Source organism: Pituophis catenifer, unplaced genomic scaffold (assembly GCF_029215685.1).
Source record: "Pituophis catenifer annectens isolate HBS135680 unplaced genomic scaffold, rPitCat1.0.hap2 SCAF_1, whole genome shotgun sequence".
Taxonomy (NCBI): domain Eukaryota; kingdom Metazoa; phylum Chordata; class Lepidosauria; order Squamata; family Colubridae; genus Pituophis; species Pituophis catenifer.
In genome coordinates, this window is record NW_027256881.1 from 309,244,209 (window position 1) to 309,264,399 (window position 20,191).

Sequence of the window (20,191 nt, forward strand, 5' to 3'; positions counted from 1 at the left end):
TTTAAACAGCTTTATACGAAATAATAACAATAATACAGCATAGTTGCATGATGATATTTTGCATATTATGGATAATGATTAGTTTAATTTTTATTATTATTTTAAAAGAAAATTGCTTTTTCGTGTTAGCAACCAGCATTATGAGTCAGTAATGTTGGACTCCTGCTATGAGTTGGTGGGGTAGATTAACTATCAGTGGAGACTGCTACTCCTCCTTGCTGTTTATGGGTGTTTACTTAACCCTCCAAATTAGCAGACATGGAGAACCTGAAGAAACAAAAAACATTGCTTATTTTGTCTCTTCTTTTTGTGTGAGGTGATGCCTGATCAAATTAAGCAAGCAATATTTAGGAGACCTGGAAGCTCATTGACCACATGCTATTGTCAGAAACCGTTGCTACATAATCGTAAGTTCTTACAACTTTAGAACAGACAGAGCAGCGATAAAAGATAACTTTCCACCTCCTAGTCTGGCATGTATATCACAAGGTGCAACTTAAAAGCACAATTTGTGCAAATTGATTTTTTTTAGTTTTAAGCCAATAACAAAAATTAATCAAGCTATTTTGTGCTAATAGTGTAGTCTTAAAAAGCTGAAGAAAGAAAAACCAAATAGATATTGATTGTGCTCCCTCTACTGTTCAACCATTATATCTCAATAAATGAATACAGAAGTGAACATTTTAAGTCAGTTCTATATGACAGTCTTTCATGTGTTAGATATCTAATCAAAGTGCAAAATTAAAATGGAATCCAAGACAAGGGGATTTAAGTTATTGGTACAACACCCTGTGTTAATAGGAAATGTAATATATGAAGCCTAACCTGATTGATTGATTGATTGATTGATTGATTGATTGATTGGTTCGATTTATATGCCACCCTTTTCCGGAGTCTCAGGGCAGCTTACAATGCATTAAGCCTTCATATTTATTGTATATACCTGCTTAGTAGGGCTTTCGCCCCCCCCCCCAAGTGGTGTTCTTTTTTATACAAAGTCAGCTTATTGCCCCCACAAACCGGGTTCTCATTTTATCTACCTCGAAAGAATGGAAGGCTGAGTCAGCCTTGAGCCTGGTGAGATTTGAACTTGCAGTAATTGCAGGCAGCTGGTGTTACTTAACAGTGCTTTTGTCTGCTGCGCCACCAAGGCTCTTAGAAGGCTCTTATTTATTATGGGGAAGCAGTGGCTCAATGGCTAAGATGCTGAACTTGTCGATCAGAAAGGTCGGCAGTTCGGCGGTTTAAATCCCTAGCACCACATAACGGAGTGAGTTCCCATTACTTGTCCCAGCTTCTGCCAACCTAGCAGTTCGAAAGCATGTAAAAATGCAAGTAAAAAAATAGGGACCACCTTGGTGGGAAGGTAACAGCACTCTGTGCACATTCTGCATTTAGTCATGCCGGCCACATGACCACGGAGACGTTTTCGGACAGCGCTGGCTCTTCGGCTTAGAAACAGAGATGAGCACCATCCCCTAGAGTTGGGAACGACTAGCACGTATGTGCAAGAGAAACCTTTATCTTTAACATGTTTATTATGAGTCAATGTCCATTCATCAGATGTATGAAATATCATCCAAAATTATCAAACATACCGTACTCAGTCACATTCAGTTATATATACTGATGCAGAAAAAACAATGGGAAAAGAGACATAAGATATGAAAATAATAAATACCAAAAAAAAAAGGAAAGACCAATAATACAGGTAGTCCTCAATTTACAACCCTGACTGAGCCCAAAATTTCTGTTGCTGTGTAACATTTGTTTAGTGAGTTTTGCCCCATTTTATGACCTTTCTTGTCACAGTTGTTAAGTGAATCACTGCGATTGTTAAGGTAGTCACACAGTTGGTAAGTGAATCTGTCTTCCCTATTGACTTTGCCTGTCAAAAGGTAACAAAAGGAGATTACCTGACCCCAGGACACTGTAACTGTCATAAATATGAGTCAATTACCAAGCATCTGAATTTGGATCACGTGACCATAGGGATGCTGCAATGGTCATAAGTCGCTTTTTCCAGTCCTTTTGTAACTTTGAACTGTCATTAAAAGAACTGATGTAAATTGAGGACTACCTATAATGTAATAGAATAATTACCGTAATAATTAAATAGACAGAACTGGTAGGTTGATTTACATATTTCATATGTAATACATTAATAATCCACAATCTCAGTTATTAAGCCACAGATGTTAAAAATAAATTTCCTAGTTAGAACTTAAATCTCTTTAGTTTAAGCTAAGCAAAAATAAACAAATAAGCTCTGTGCTTGAGAATTGCCTCCTTAACAATTTACTAGCTATATTAGAAGTAGTTTGCCTGGAAGAATCAGAGTTTTTGTTTTGTTTTATATTTTATTTTATTGCCATTTCTGTGGTCAAACTTGGTGGTTGAATTGAGCCTTAAAATGAGTTTATCAACAGTAACCCTGCAGAAGGCAGTATTTCCCTGCATCTGGGAGGGTGTGATTGATGGCAACAGCCCTTAAACCTTCTCCCTAAGAAGTCCTTAAGATAGAACAGACAAATCACCAAATAAAACAAGAGGATGAGAAAAACTTTTTGAGAGATATAAAAATGGAATTGGAATTGGATAATCTGGAAGATGTTTTTGAAAGGGAGATAGGAGTATGGCGTGATACTCTGGAGATATGGCAGTTTAGGAGGATAGAGATAGGAGAAATATTTAGATGGAATAATGAAGATACAAATGTTGACAGAGACAAAGATCCAAGAGGAGTATGGGAGGAAAGCCAAAAAACGAATAACAATTGAAGTATTAAAATGGGCAAGGGATGATGGATAGAATAGAGCTAATTTTTTCCTTCTTTCTTCTTTTTTCTAATATAATGATGGCCTGATTAAAAACTAGAAATAGAGGTAGAAATAAGAATATACACTTTTATGTGAGGTATATATTAACATAAATATGTGTTTTAACATTAGGATTAGTAAGAGTGACCTGATTAGAAGCCAGAAGAGAGGTAGAGGTAAATAAGAATTAGGGGCAATATTGGTAGTTATAATTTTTACATAAATTGAAAATAAGTAATAATTAGATGGAAAGTTGAAAAGTTGAAAGATGGTATTACTATGTATGTTCAAGGTCACTGACATTAGAATGGAACACTGAAATATTGAATATCTACTTTAAAATAATCAAGTACATTAATATTAGGATTATATAAATTTGATTAATGTAATAATTGACTGTTATTTATATTAATATGAACCATACCCAAAGACCACACTGTTCATGTATTGATGTTGATATATGTTTAAAAATAAAAACCCAATAACCCTAAAAAAAAAAAAAAAAAAAAAAGCAGCAGCCTTTTGAATCTGAAGATAATAGGTAACTACCACCAGGTCTCTGACTTTCCTTTCTGGGCAGATTGTTGAAACTGTGGTTTGGGACTGACTAGAGAGCATTCTAGAAGAAGCAGGTTATTTGGACCCTAATCAGTCAGGGTTTATACCTGGATATTAATCATTGCTTGCTTTTGTTGATGAGCTGATGAGCTGTGTTGGGACTTGGATACTTGTTATAGCCTTTTGGACCTCTTTCTGGCCTTCAGTTCCGTTGCCTATGCAACTATTTGCACATTAAGGTTCTTATAATCTCCATTTCCAACCTCTGGATGAGGTTACACTGCCACTCAAGCAAGTTGGTGACACGAGGGACCTCCTGGTTCAGCAGATGAAGACCCAGGCCAGGAGTCTTTAGCCCAGCTTCAGCTGAAATGCCAGTTGTGACCTCATTTGTGATTGGAGGATCTGACCACAATGGTTTATACTCTCATCACCACCCAATTAGCTTAGTGCAATGCATACTATATGGAGCTCACTTTAAAGACCATCTGGAAACTTCAGTTGATGCAAAATGTAGTGGCCTAGGTTCTCAGGGGTGCTTACCAGTGGGCATACATTACATGTCTTTTGCAGGCCTTGTCCTGGCCTCCTATTAAATTCTAGGTGTACTTTATAGTACTGGTCATTATATGGTCCTTTATAAAGTTCTTCACTGGTTGATGCTGTGTTTCCTGCAGGATTGCACTTCCTCAATTGAATTGAACCAATCATTTCCATGGTATCAGGAAAAGCAGCCAGTTATCCCTCATTTGCAGGACATTGGTGAAGGGATGAAGCTTGGAAGAATTTTTTGTGATGAAGCTGGCCCTCTTTTGTCTCCAGCATAACCTACCTTCCAGAAGATGTTTGTAAGCAGTAAGTTTCAGAGGGCTTTGGACATCTGACACCATGCATTGTTATGAGACTTTAAAAAAAACAAACATATCTATATTGTTGTGTTTCATTATTGAGTCAGAGGGAATTTTTTTGTGATTGGAGGATATAAATCTGATAAACTATTAATATTTTATTCTGAAGGATTAACATAAATTGTTGAAATTAATTGTTGCTACAATAGTAACACTCCTCCCATTAAAACTGGGCGTATAGATTAAATGTGTGAAATGACTGTTTTCCTATTTTGCACTAAGTTACAGTAGTGATGGGTACACGTTGGAAGAACTGAAAGACCAGGCTAAGACATATCATATCTATCTTAGTTCCCCAAGAAGGGTACATTGAAGAGTTTTTCAATAGTATTTTGCTAACACTTCATATACATATCCTTTGATTTCTCATTGACTGTTGACAGTAAACAATGTTTGTAAGCAATGTTTAAGTCAGCATCAGATAACAATAGTATTTGACCTATGCTGGCTCATTTACTAATCCATGTCCCATCTCACTATTCAATGCTGATATTCCTGCCTTCAGGTGCACTGTCCTTTAGATTCCAATTTAATGTGTTGTATTCTGCAAATGAGATGGGCCATGCTGTGTTCTGTGGAATGCAGCAGTCTTAGTTTTATTACTGTCGAGAAGATTATAACAAAAGAAGTAAACCAAGTGCTAATATACTCATACAAGAACATTCACGTAAGCAGTTTATGTTTATTTCAATAATGACACCAGTTGAAAAAGTTATGGACAGAATACCTTGTTAATATAAAGTCTCTATTATTGAGTATGCATCAAAACTAATGATAAATGAGCTTTGCTGCTCAAATGTAGCTTGGAGAAGGGAGGCATTACATTGATTTAGAAGTATACGGAAAAATAGAGTACAACTATTTTCTATTTCCAGAGAAGCTTCTGCTTTTCATATGATTATACAGTTGCTTTGCATTAGTAACTATATACAAATGATATCACAAAAAATAATCAACAGATATAAGTAAAAATACACATGTATGAAAACAGTGCATTTTCTTGACCAATATTTTTTTTGTATCAGAAATCCAGAAGTGGTGAATCATTATTAGTAGTAATGAGCTAACTCGATTTCAAAATGTAAACATGATTCAGCTTTTTCAGCACATCAAATTTGCTCTGAAAAGCATAAATTCTATTAGGCTGGTGAGCCTAGATGAGGTGAAATAATAAATAATCCAGGAATGCAAACACCCACCTGTTTTTAGTGTTGAAAACTATATTCTATTGCTATGACACTATTTTGTAATATACATTTAGCCTCAATTAACTGTTACTATTATTTTACACGTATGATACAAATAAAAATAGTTATCACATTTACAGGTTGATTAAATGTTTCATCTGAAATAGACCCAGTTTCTTTCTTTACATCTGTAGCTGATATGAGATACAAAATTCCAATAATTCTTTTTATGGTATAGATCACTAAACAATAAAATAAAATGATGTTAATACAAACTAAGTATGGTTCTTCAGCAAAGGACAAAATATAAATGCCTTATCAATTATGACCCATGGCTATTCTATGGCTGTGAAGCTTCATATGTTTGTAGGGGATTTACTTTTTTTCTAAGTGCTTTCTTTAGATCGGGTGTCAGCAATGTGTGGCTCCCGAGCCGCATGCAGCTCTTTCGTCCTCCTGCTGTGGCTCCCTGCTGGCTGGCTGGCCCCGCCCCTCACCCTCCTCTCCCAATCATTACTCGCAAGGCCTGAAAAGGTAAGGGCAATGGCGGGGATGGAGACTCACTCCATATTCCAGAGCAGGAGGGAAGAGCCCCTGCACTTGCCTCTCATCTCATGGGCGCTTCTTCCAGCGCTTCTTGGTGCTGCACGCACCTCGGTTGCTTGGGGAGATGCGCAACTTTCTCTCTACCATGAGACACTGGCCCGGCCTGGCTGCGGCCGATGCTCTGCGTCATAATGGGCTCCAGGGGGAGGAGGGGATGCCGTCTCCCCCATTATGAAGCACATTAAATTTAAGTGTGCTGCGCAAGGTGCTGCGACAGCAGCGAGGTCATGGAGGCGGCGAGAGCAGCGGCGTCAGCCACAGCCGGGCCGGGCCAGTGCTCTCGACTTGCAACTTGCTCTCGCCGCCTGAGAGGAAAAAGAGAAAAAAGAGGGAGGGAAGGAGGGAGAGACCCATTTCCCACAGAAAACACCCGGAGCCACAAAACTCGGGTAGACGTGGCTGTGGGGGGTGTCATATGACTGGGTGGGAGTGACATTGAGTTGGCCATGTCCACCCAGGTTTTGTGGCTCCTAGTATTTTCTTTTCTGTGGGAAATGAATCCAAATGGCTCTTTTGAGTGTTTAAGGTTGCAGACTCCTGCTTTAGATAATTACATGAAACCCCTATAGTTTGAATCACTTTCCATAGACAATTCTATTCACTTGCTAATTGTATGTTAATGAGCCCACCTGCTTTAAAGCTAAACTATCACCAAGTAACACTTTGAGAAGAAAACAAATTGTTCAATTCCTACGACTTAGATATATTGTTTCAAAATCAGAGATCAGGAGTTAGCAGCTTTTTTTAGAATCAAGTAAGACCTATACAGGCAGTTATTCACATATGATATTTTAAATATATAGTTTTAAAAATAACTCATGATTTTGTCACTGTACAATAAATACTCTCATTATCATCTACATCGGGACGTCCAGCCTTGGCAACTTTAAGATTGTGGGCTTCAACTGTATGCTGGCTGGGGAATTCTAGGAATTGAAGTCCATAAGTCTTTTAGTTACCAAGTTTGGAATTCCTAATATACATCAAGAGTTTAGATGTTAGTATTTTTTTAAGGAATAGTGTCTCTTACAAGAGTTAAAACCTGACTTTACTCCTAGGCCTGCAATCAATGGGTTTGGGGCAATGGGCTGTCATGGTATGATTCAATGGGTGTTTTTAGTCCAGGCTGTTTTGTCTGTGTTTTGATTATTTTAATCAGTGTTACATGTTTGTAAACCACCAGAGTCTATTCAAGTGGGCGACTATAATAAATTTAATGAAATAATCTATAACAATCATGAAGGACTCAGAGTGAGTAAAGCAATCAAAAGCATACCATGCCCTTATTTGTATTGTCACTTTTAGAGATTTGACCACTGCACAATAGTGAGAAATTATCTATCTATATAACATACATATTTAAAAAGTAAATGTTGGATTGTTTTGTTTGCTTGTTTAGCACTGGAACTAAGAAGCCAAATAAAGAGCTAATAAAAATTGGCAAAGAAAGTGCCAATGCACAGAAGATAAAGGGAACAAAAACATGTCTACTTGTCCTGCATTTAAATTTCTGGACAGCCAGTGCTGAGCAATAAGAAGAACATAACTACTTGCTTGAATATAAGCAGACACCTCCAGGTCCCAAAAAGTGCAATATCAGGAAGTCAGGATTATCATGACCTGATTCATCTCACTCATTCAGCAAATATAATGTGATTTAGTCGTAGGGCTTGGATAAAGAGCTTGGATAAAAATTCTTAAAGGGCAATTAACAAATAGGACATTATTTTTATTATAAAATAATAATTGTTACAATGTGGTTTGGAAATTCACCAAGAAAAATGCTGTTTTGAAATAACCATTGAGATTTTGATTTATTCAGATCATAAAGTTAGTCCTTATTAGAAACACTCCCTGAAAGTTTATCAACTCATCTTTCTTTACATTTCATCTTAAATTGCAATAGGTCATGGCCACCTAGCTAAACTGCTATTAATAGTAGATGCTCTCTGTAATGCACTTAGTGCACATACAGTTGCAAGAAAAAGTATGTGAACCGCTTGGGATTACGTGGAGTTTTGCATGAATTGGTCATAAAATGTGCTCTGAACTTCATCTAAGTCACAACAATAGAAAAACACAATCTGCTTAAAATAATACTACACAAACATTAGATGTTGCCATGGTTTAATTGAACATAACATGTAAACATTCATAGTGCAGGGAGGAAAAAGTATGTGAGCCCCTAGCCTAATGACTTCTCCAAGAGCTAATTGGAGCCAGGAGTGAGCCAACCTTGACTCCAATCAGTGTGATGATATTGGATGTGTTGCTGACAGCTGTCCTGGCCTTTAAAAACACACACCTGTTTTGGGGTTACTGGTTTCAAGAAGCACTGTCTGATGTGAACCATGCCTTGCAGAAAAGAGCTCTCAGAAGACCTACGATCAAGAATTGTTGACTTGCATGAAGCTGGAAAGGGTTACAAAAGTATCTCCAAAAGCCTTGATGTTCATGTGTCCACAGTAAGACAGACTGTCTACAAATGGAGAAAGTTTAGCACTGTTGCTACTCTCCCTAGGCATGGTCGTCCTGTAAAAATGACTGCAAGAGCACAGCGCAGAATGCTTCATGAGGTAAAGAAGAATCCTAGAGTGTCAGCTAAACACCTACAGAAATCTCTGGCACATGCTAACATTTTTGTTGACACATCTACAATAAGGAAAACATTAAACAAGAATGGAGTACATGGGAGGACACCACGGAGGAAGCCATTGCTGTCCAAAAAAAATATTGCAGCACGTTTGAAGTTTGCAAAAGAGCACCTGGATGTTCCACAGCACTACTGGCAAAATATAGTGTGGACAGATGAAACCAAAATTGAGTTGTTTGGGAAGAACACACAACACTATGTGTGGAGAAAAAAAGGCACAGCACACCAACATCAAAACCTCATCCCCGCTGTAAAACATGGCGGAGGGAGCATCATGGTTTGGGGCTGCTTTGCTGCCTCAGGGCCTGGACGGATTGTTGTCATTGATGGGAAAATGAATTCCAGAGTTTATCAAGACGTTTTGCAGGAAAACGTACAACCATCTGTCCGCCAACTGAAGCTCCGCAGAGGATGGGTGATGCAACAGGACAATGACCCAAAGCAAACAAGTAATTCAACAAAAAAATGGCTTCAACAGCACAGAATACGCCTTCTGGAGTGGCCCAGTCAGAGTCCTGACCTCAACCCGATTGAAATGCTGTGGCATGACCTTAAGAGAGCGATTCACACCAGACAGCCCAAGAATATTGCTACATTGAAACAGTTTTGTGAAGAGGAGTGGTCCAAAATTACTCCAGATTGTGCAAGTCTGATCTGCAACTACAGGAAACGTTTGGTTGAGGTTATTGCTGCCAAAGGAGGGTCAACCAGTTATTAAGTCCAAAGGTTCACATACTTTTTTCTCCCTGCATTGTGAATGTTTACATGTTATGTTCAATTAAACCATGGCAACATCTGTTTGTGTAGTATTATTTTAAGCAGACTGTATTTTTCTATGTTGTGACTTAGATGAAGTTCAGAGCACATTTTATGACCAATTCATGCAAAAATCCACGTAATCCCAAGGGGTTCACATACTTTTTCTTGCAACTGTATAGTGTTTATATCCTAAATCAATAAAATGTACTGCTTTATAGTTTGGTGTTTTTGCTGATCTTACAATCACTATGGAAAGAGAATTATTAATTCATATTAAATAATTTTATAAAGGACTTTTAGCATCCAACATAGATGATCACAACCTTGTACAACTATCAGGCAATATTTTGAACTCATAAGAATTCATCTATGGACAGGTCAAATATTTTAGGATTAGTTATTATGATTAATGTCATAAATATAAATATTGGATGAAGAGGATAGCAGGTTAGTATGCAATTTTCCTATTAACACATACTTGATTTTTACACTACTGTTTTGCTAAATTTACTCATGCACCAAGATTTTATGACATTCTTTATTCTATTAGCATCTAAATCCACCAGAATTGCAAGATACTGACAATTTCTGTCTATAGCACATGCATAAAAACATACTGTTTTGCTATCTCCAGCTAGTAGGCTTTTTAAAGTTCATTAAACTTACAAATAGTTTGTTTGAAAAGCAACTTATTTATTTTCCAAATACTTACATTAATAAATACTGGAAATTTTGTTGGGAAGAAATAGCTGAATTATATTTTTCATCAATTCAAAGGTTTAGGTGGTTTTTCTGTTTTTTGTTTTTGGTATCAGGAATCTACAGGAGTATCTTTTCTGCATATATATTATTACTGAATTCTGCACAGGATTGGCTGTCCTATTAGAATGGACTTAAAGTAGCATTTGAAGACAAAACCATTAAAGAAACCATTAGGAAAGAAGTAGTATATTTTAAAATCATATGAAATTAATACTCTTATAGAGAAAATTGAAAGAAAATATAGGGTAAACATGCAACACGCAAAGGTTTTTAAGATGAAACAAAAATCCATACTAACTTATACAATTACCACTCTTCCTTTATAGTTGCTATTTGTATGTGTGAGTGCACATATCTTGCAATCTTTGTTGCTACACAGCAAACCTGAATACTTTTAAGCACCATAATCCATTTTTATTGTCATTGACAATCATGTAGTATTTTGTTTTATAAATAATAACTTTCATAAATGCTGAACTCATATTAGGATAAACCACAAAGTTCATTTTATTAACTATTTAAAAAAAGCAATGTACAGGCTAAATTCTTTAAAGTGCAAAACAACAGAACATGTCTGCAATGTTCAGATTGCTCAGATCTCCACAAAAGGAGAAATTCAGTATGTAGTCAACACAATTAATCTTCACAATTATATGAAAATGACATTTTGATTAGATATCAAGACAGATTGTCCTCTTTTTTAAGTGCTGCATAAAAGGCAAAGTAACAATCCAAAAATATTTGAAAATTCAATTTTTAATATCCTGAAATGACCTCTCTCATGTCAAATTCTACCCTGTTACAGAAGGGAACTGATACAGCCCTAAGCTTGGGAATCTTTGAAAACTTACATGTACACTCAGAGTAGCTGATGGGATGTTGTTTCAAAGGAAAAATTAAAGATTCCAACACAAAACATTGAAGAAAATATGGTACCTGGTCACAAACCAACCCACTATGGATTTGGCAACACGATGACCTTGTTTGGCACTGACCAGCAGGTACTGGGAACATGCATTATGCCAATGATTAAAATACCAAACTTGCTCTTCTCTATGAATAATCCAGTTTTTGACATGAAATATATTTATGCGCTTTTTAAATTCCTGAGATGAGCATATGGAAAAGGTATGTCCCCATCTTAAATTACCATGAGGAAATTGTTTCTTCCAGATTCCCAATCTCTGCACTTCAAATATATTTAACATATTAATCCTCTTCGAGACGCCACTTCTGAGACTCCTCCTGACGTACATCAGGCCTTATCTGATTCCTCATGCCTCCTAAAACATTTGACGTTGCTTCTGTTGCAACTATTAGTGGTTTTACTACAGTTGGTGGAATCTGACGGAGAACTCCTCCTACTGCTCCAGTTACCCCTCTGTTTTCATGTTCACGTGTAGCAGTTTCATAAATTGTATGTGCCGTATCTGTAATCCCCTGAGAAAATTACAAACATACAAAACAACATAAGTGGAGTTGAACAGTCTTGTCTAATAAAGTCACTTCTCCAAAAATTATTTCAGAGACTTAGATCAGCAGTTTTCTAGGCCGAGGATCTCGTTCAAGAAAACCTCTCTGTTTCATCTGAGAGCTGGCACTGCCTTCCCATACGGAGGTAATACAATGAATAACGTTCTGCAACACTACTGTTCCAACACTGGAAATTTTTAAGAAGAGATTGGATAATCATTTGTTTGAAATGCTATAGGGTTTCCTGCCTAAGCAGGGGGTTGGACTAGAAGACCTCCAAGGTCCCTTCCAACTCTGTTATTCTATATGTTCTTTATGTTTGTTTTTGAGCAATCTAGATTCAACAAACTATTTTCAGAGGGAGTGAAATCAAATAGAAATGAAAAATAGAATATATTTTTGTGGCAAATCTTTTGCAGAGATACAAAATACTGAGTGTGACTTTAATCAATCAATGCAGATTATGAAGGAAAAGATGATATTACAATAGTCAAAACCTACATTGGGATACAGTAGTATCCTTCCAAAAGATTAGAGTAAAAAAAACAAGTTGCTGTTTAATAGATGCACAGTTCACAAACTATTTGAATGTTTTCCTAGAAAAGTAAATACAAGGAAATAGTACTCTCCAAGACAAGACATGTCAAATAAAAGTATGATACTGTTTCTTGCACATATCAATTATTTTATTTATTTATTTTTGGAGGGGCCCAATTACTACATGATTTTTTTTGGGAAGACTAAAAATTCTATAAAGCTCTTTCACAAAAATATTCAATTCTGTTTACACTGTAATTTCTGTCTCCCTTGAATTCATTTTTTCTTTTTTTAAAATTATGTTATTTCATTAAAAATATAATTTTATTAACAAAAATGAAAGAAGTACAGAATAGACAAATAAATAGGAACTAATGACTAAAACTAATGATTGATATGTGAATATTCTTGTTAGCTGCTGTAAACTCGGGCTGGAAAGATCTCAAATCCCTCATTTTATGGCATATATATTGATGGTATCTCTCCTTTTGGGGATGAAGGAGTTAATAATACTAGTTTCCTGACTAAAGTTATTAGAATATTCAAATCAGATTTTATGTAAGGTAAAATCTGTTATCAAACTTGGCTGATCATAAAAAGCCGATTAGTACAGTGACATTATTATACAAAATAATTAGAAATGTTATGCATTTTTGACGTTTTTGTAATATTGTAGGAAATGATCTAAATGCAGCAAACATCCCAGAATTAAAATGATGTTTTTGCTAGGCGATTTGTGTTGTTGGAGTACTCTGAAAGATGTTGAATCTCAAAAACGCTGAAGAATAAATACTTATACTGGGATGATAATCTTAGACCTGTAAACTGACACTGAATCCTGATAAGGTTAAGACTTTGTTGGTGGGTCATTTGTGAGAATGGATTTGACAAGTTTTTCTCTATGAGCCTGCATTCTCATAGGGGTTTGGGGGTGGCTTCCTGAGTCATTTTGTTACCGAAGGTTGACTACTGGGATTAAAGTATTATTCTGGTATATATACTATTCGTCTGGTATAGCAACTATATATTTACTAGATAAGGACAATATAGCAACTATCATCCATATACTTCTAATTAGTCATCTAAATGCTGAATGAAAATGTTTTATTTCAGCTTTTCTTTTCCATCCCTCCCATGTTTTTATTATTTTAAATATTGTTTTCAATTTAATGCTTGGAAGGTAAATATAAATATATCTCAAATTATAACAAACAGCAAGGAAGATACAATCTACCAACAAAACAGGAATTTTTTTAGTAATTAATTTGCACTTTACCTCTTTTACAACACTGTATGCTTTTGCCACACCCTCACGAAGATCCACAGGCTGGTAAGCTAGACGACGAGAAAGTCGTTTGATCTTCTTTGTCTCATTTAAGCTAGGCCCAGGGGAAACCATGTCATAAGCTGTTTCTGCAGCTGCCTAGATTTCAATTTCAATAAAAATAACAATATATCATTAATAGAACAAAGAATAAACCAATGATTTATGAATTATAACTATGTTTCATCCCTAACATGCACTGTTAATGTCTCAGGATTTAAGATGTATCTTAATGTAACATATCATATAACATTTAATATAACATAATATAATAGAACATTTATAAGCAATGCTTACAAAAGTTATTTACAAAAGTTCAAGATTGGGTATTGGAATTTAAAGGGAACAACTATTTTCACAGAAACGAATTCTATTTGAATCTTATTTATTAAGGATGCCAGTTACAAGACAGTTGTTCAAAATACATTTATTTACAGCATAATCTAGATAGCTGTTATGAAGTCTTAAAGAGATGAAATATCATGTGGGGATTTTTTAGTATATAACTGATTTTTAAAATTGCCTGTTTCTAGAGGGTTAAAACAATTTTAAAACCATTAAAAATAACTATGCTAGAAGGAACAAATCAGATGTATTACACCATTGTTTGTGCTTAGAAAATCATACATAAATGTAACTCTCAGAGCCTGTTAGAAGATACAGGCCAAAACCAGTTTTCTCCTTTGTTATCTGGCTTTTGTCAACATGGAGTTGATGTAGAGTATAACATGCATCCCATGTAACAGTGACAAAATTAAGGTTCCCTCCTTTCTCTACTACATTCCATGTTGCCTATCAACTCAACTATGTCTAGTTTTGAATAAAGTCAATCTAACAAAAATCTAAACCATTCATACAGTGTTCCAAAACCTTGACGTTATTCTTCATTACAGGTTAGAAGTAGGTGACAAACACCTTAGTTTGTTCAGCTGAAGGCTTGTATGATCATGTATGTTCTAATATTTTATGTGCTTCAAAATTAACCAAAAATAGTTTTCGATTGTCAGCAAGCATAAATGGAAAATATACCTGTATGGTCTGAACCATTCTGTTTGTCAGTTCTAATGCTGCCATTGCAGTACATGTACCAAAAGAAGCTGCTCCTCTCTGGAAGCCCCTCACAATACGGCCATCTTTTCGGTATTGCTCTATTGGTAACCACACCAAATCTTTTAGGCCCTGAACTGAATCAAAGAGAGAATATTACAAATAACTAATATGGTAAGTATTTCTTCTTTAAGCACATATGGAAAACACATTCACATATATATTTAAACTGAAATGCTCTTAATAATACAAGTAATAATAATTTTGAAAAAATGTCAAGAACATTTCATAGCCTTACCTAGTTGAATGAATGAATGAATTGGCCCAACTCCTCCAAGAATACCTGGTAGCTGGTTCTTTCTGATGTCATTAAGCCATTCAGATAAGGCATAAGAAAACAGCTTATCTACACCCAGCAACCTATAATAAATAGTATTATTAATACACACAAACTACTGATATTTGAAAATTAAGAAAAAGAAAAGTGAGAATTAAACTGATTTGATTTGTTTTATTCTGTTGGTAGAGATTAACTATTCAAATAAATAGAATAATTAAATAAGCTTACCCATGTCGATAACAAAGTCTCTTCAATTTTAATTCTGAGCAATTTAACTGAGCGAGACCAATCAGAATCCCAGCCAATGTACCCTGAAAATTAAATATGTTTAATTCATCTATAAATTCATCATCAACTCAGAGAAAAAGAAATCCTTCAGTCTATTTTTCACATATTACACCTATTTTCATTTAATCGTTAACTGTGGATAAGAAATGTGGGTGGATGCTATGAAGAGTGGACACGTGAATGGATCCTATGAATGGGCAGGCAAAAAAAAAAAAAAAAAGACGGTAGCAGCAGTGATTTGCAACCTCCTCCTGTCTTTCCCATTGACTTTGCTTATGCGAAGCAGAAAGGGAAGGTTGCAAATGACGATTACATGACTGTGGGATGTTGAATGGCTGTAATTTTGCAGACCAGTCCCCCTCATTTAACTCTGTTGTAACTCTGAACAATTGCTAAATGAGTGGTTGTACTTTGAGGACTATCTGTAATGAAAATCCAAAATAAGCCCAACTAGGATTTTTTTTAATGTAGTACCTGTCTTTTGTGTGATTACTTTTCAGATATTGCTCCCAAATTCCATATGTATCATCCTCCTAGGGAACAACCACTTTCTAAGGAAGACAGGCTTGTTTCAAAACTTTATTGGCTTTTTGGAAGTTGGCCAAAATAGAGCTTCTTCCAGAGGGCTTTTTAAAAATTAAATAGAATAGTGCTATAGGAATTGGTATATTGTGGCGTGGTGGCGCAGCAGTTAGAATGCAGTCCTGCAGGTTACTTCTGCTGATTGTCAGCTGCCAGCAGTTCGCAGTTCAAGTCTCACCAGCTCAAGGTTGACTCCGCCTTCCATCCTTCCAAGGTCAGTAAAATGAGGACCCAGATTTTGGGGGGCAATATGCTGACTCTGTAAACCTCTTAGAGAGGGCTGTAAGGCATACTTACTATATGGTATTATCCCAGCATAGATGCTTTTTTTTCCTGCAAACTGACCACATGTCCTAAAATCAGTGGCTTAAAAAGCTAATGAATAAACTGGTGGGAAAGCAATTGATTTGAAAGGGTCTCATTGTTTATTTTAGGTTGGCAAACAGGGCAAATATTCCAGTGAACAACATGAATCCTTTATAAAAAAAAAACCAGGAGATTCATTCTTTTAAAAACACAAGTTTTCAAAAATGGTTGGTTAAATTCTTTGTGTGTAATTAAATTTCTAACTTGGTGTGGAATTATTCTAATTCAGCTTTGTATTATATCAAGATCCGAAAAAGGATTTGGTATTACTAAAGCAGATTTGAATCCACATGATTAACGCAACAAAGATATTTTATCTGACAGCATAAGATTTAACAAACCTGATCCATAGACACATGTTTACCATGATAATCAAGACGTATCGGGACTTCTGATGTAAATCGAAACTCTCTGAAAAGAAAGAGAAGTGGTAAGATGTTACACAGAAAAAAGCTCAGGGGAAAGATGAGAATGGAAGACAAATATCACAATCTTAATCTCTGGATGCTTTTAGAATCAGCATTGCTTCGGGAGAATCAAGTGGCTTTTTTTAAAACAAAGGGCCTATCTCCAGCCTTTATTATTATCTAAGTAATCTGAGATTTAGATGATTAGATTAACTGTTACAGAAGTGGCTTGTATCTACTAGAAATGTAAAGCAAGAAGTTGGTTGCAACTTTATTCTGTACTTTACTGCACTGGAAAAAATCAGAAACCACTGCTTTTCCTTTTCTTTCTATACCCTTACATTTCTTCCTCCTCCTCTCATTTCCCTTTCTCTTCTGATCTTTGTTTTCATTTAAATTTCCTATTACAATACATTTTAATAAAAATGAAAATATTATCACAGAGAAGTAAATTGTCCTCTCTGTTGAAAGGAAATATTTAGCTGTGATTATATTTAGCATAACTATATAGAGAGAATTCATGACTACAAGCATCTGAAAAAAGTCAGTTGATTTTACAGGCAAGAGTGGAGTGGAGCTTTTGAAAAAGTAACATGGGAAAAGACAGACATTTTAGAGTAGGGGTAAGCAACCACTGACTGGATAGTGTCCCTCCTATTTGCAGTACACTGCAGATCAAACAGCCAAAATTCAGAAAACAAATAAAGGTTTTCAGCAAGTGTCCAGAGTGTACCTGAAAAATATTGGTTGATCACTGAACGATGCCTCTTCATGTGAGAGATTATGGTCATCCCCATTGAGCATATCCACAGAATCAACACTTCCATTGTGACTTGATTGCTTATGTAATGAAAAAGAAATGACTGGATTTGGTTCTTTGAAACCACTCTGATGCCTGGGCAAAATACATGTTACTTCAGGACCAGGAGGCTTTTTAACTGCAAATAAAATAAAATAAATTATTATTAATATTTAATTAATATTATTTAAATATTAATAATATTTAAGGAGCAAGACCATACTCAGCCAAAAAATTATAGGCCTATATTACTTTTAAATACAGATTATAAGATTTTTGCTAAAATACTAGAAAATAGGTTAATGACAGTCATGAAACAAATGATTCATAATGATCAAACTGATTTTATAAATGGTAGACAAATGAAGAGTAATGTAAGGCAAGTGGTTAACCTATTAGAGTATTTGGGGAAGAACAACCAAATCCCTGCGGCGCTAATATTTCTTGATGCGGAGAAAGCATTTGATTGATTGAATTGGCACTTCTTATTGAAAATAATAGAAAAGATGCAGTTTGGAGAATATTTTACACAATCTATTAAGGCAATATATCAGAAACAAACAGCGCAAATAATAATTAATGGTAGTTTGTAACAGATACTTTTAATATAGAAAAAGGAACAAGACAAGGATGTCCCTTGTCTCCATTATTGTTCATCTTGACTTTGGAATTTTTGTTGAGATACGTAGGTCGGACAAAATAAATGGAATTAAAATTAGGCAGTATGATTACAGAGTACAAGCATTCGCAGATGATTTGGTTGTTACTTTAACCCAACCATTACAGTTGGTTGTAGGTTTAATGGATATAATTAAGCAATATGGGCAAGTATCCGGATTTAAAATAAATGCAGGGAAAACGAAGATAATAACTAAAAACATGACTACAAATCAAAAAGATGAATTAGAAAGATTAACAGGATTTGAAATAGTAAAAAAAGTTAAGTATTTGGGGATTTATATTATGACATCAAATGCGAAATTATTCATGCATAACTATGATCCGTTGTGGCAAAAAATACAGAGAGAGATGGAAAATTGGAAAAAATTACAATTATCCTTGCTAGGAAGAATAGCAGCAGTAAAAATGAATGTTTTGCCTAAGTTTTTGTTTCTTTTTCAAATGATACCAATACTTAAAAAAGATGAAAATTTGAAGATATGGCAGAAAGGTATTAATAATTTTGTCTGGTCAGGGAAGAGACCGAGAATAAAACAAAAAATAATGCAGGATATACGTGAAAGAGGAGGTCTCAAAATGCCCAACTTAAGACTATATTATGAGGCAGCTGCCCTATCAGCAATGAGTGATTGGATGAACTCAACAGAAGAAAGAATATTGAATATTGAGGGATATGATTTGGTTTACGGGTGGCATGCTTATTTACTATATGATAAGAAAGTGGACAAGACTTTTAAAAGTCACATATTAAGGAATGCTTTATTGCGTGTCTGGAAAAAGTATAAGTATAAATTAAATGAGAAGTTACCAATGTGGGCAATACCCAGACACGCGATAAGAGTGTGTAGAGCAAAAACAAGATGTGATTACATACAAAGAGCTTCTTAACAAGGAAAGAGGTATACTACAATTAAAATCTTTGAATCAACTAAGAGAAGAAAGGATAATTCAAACATGGTTTCAATATCTACAGTTGCAAGCTAGATGGAGAGAAGATCAGAAAATTGGTATTTTGCAAAATGAGGAGAACTTGGTAAAACAGATTAGAGATCAAAGTCAAATGCATATAAAAAGGCTGTGTAATGCATTGGTAGAAATAGATTCAGAAACGGAATTAGTTAAGGACTGTATGATAAAGTGGGCACAAAATATTGAAGAACCAATAATGATGGAAAGGTGGGAAAAAATATGGGTTAGAAATGTGAAGTTTACGCAAGCCTAAAACTTGAGAGAATTTTTATAAAATGTTTTATAGATGGCATCTAGATCCTAAAAAGTTAGCCTGTATGTATCCAAGTGTGCAACTTAAGTGTTGGAGATGTGAATGTGATGATGCCACGTATTATCATATATGGTGGACATGTAAAAAAATTAAGGCATTTTGGATAAAAATATGGTAGATTATTCAAAATATTCTCAAAAAGAAGATAAAATTTACTCCACAGTTCTTTTTGTTAGGTATAATTACAGATTGTACTGTTATAGAGACTAAGTTGATTTTAAATTTAATAACAGCAGCCAGACTTTTGGTGGCGCAGTATTGGAAGAAGGAAGACTTGCCTACTATTGAAGAATGGACACTAAAAGTAGTGAACTTAGCAGAGATGGCCAAAATTTCAGCTTATTTGAAGGACCATTCAAATGAAAGATATATATCGGAATGGAGAAGATGGATTGACTATATTCAAAACAAATATCGGACTAAAAAGCTTCAAATAGCTTATGAATGAAACCAACTTTTTCTTTTTGAATTATGTTTTGTTAGTTGAAAGGGGAGTTAAAGAGCAAGAGGGAACTAAGAGCCTAAAGAAAGTTAGCATATTTTAGTTTATGTTTGTTAAATGTTATACCCTGCATTTGCTCTGGGAAGTCCGGGGTGGGGGGGAGGGGGGTTGGAGGGAGAGGGGGGGGATGGGGGGTGGGCGGAGGAGGGAAGGGGGGGAGGAGGGATGGGGAAAAAATTGTTGTGATATTTGATAAAACTTTTTTTAAAAAAAAAATAATATCAAAATCCAAGGCAAACAAATAGTCATTATTCCTAAATAGCTGTTTTCAAATTAATTATATATCTATGTAATTCATATCATTTATATTA

At 35.2% G+C, this 20,191-nt stretch overlaps 1 protein-coding gene across 1 annotated transcript in view; it reads right to left on the minus strand.

Annotated features, from left to right (window-relative positions):
* Positions 1–10,641: 10,641 nt before the first annotated feature.
* The window catches only part of ATG2B (autophagy related 2B), a 56,693-nt gene continuing 47,143 nt past the window's right edge, over positions 10,642–20,191 (minus strand). The window contains exons 36-42 of the mRNA XM_070941624.1: positions 17,350–17,554; positions 16,551–16,620; positions 15,202–15,284; positions 14,932–15,053; positions 14,616–14,770; positions 13,539–13,685; positions 10,642–11,692 (exon numbers count right to left, since the gene is read on the minus strand). Of these exons, the coding sequence (XP_070797725.1) occupies positions 11,462–11,692; positions 13,539–13,685; positions 14,616–14,770; positions 14,932–15,053; positions 15,202–15,284; positions 16,551–16,620; positions 17,350–17,554 (1,013 nt within the window). The 3' untranslated portion in view covers positions 10,642–11,461. The remainder of the gene's footprint in view (positions 11,693–13,538; positions 13,686–14,615; positions 14,771–14,931; positions 15,054–15,201; positions 15,285–16,550; positions 16,621–17,349; positions 17,555–20,191) is intronic.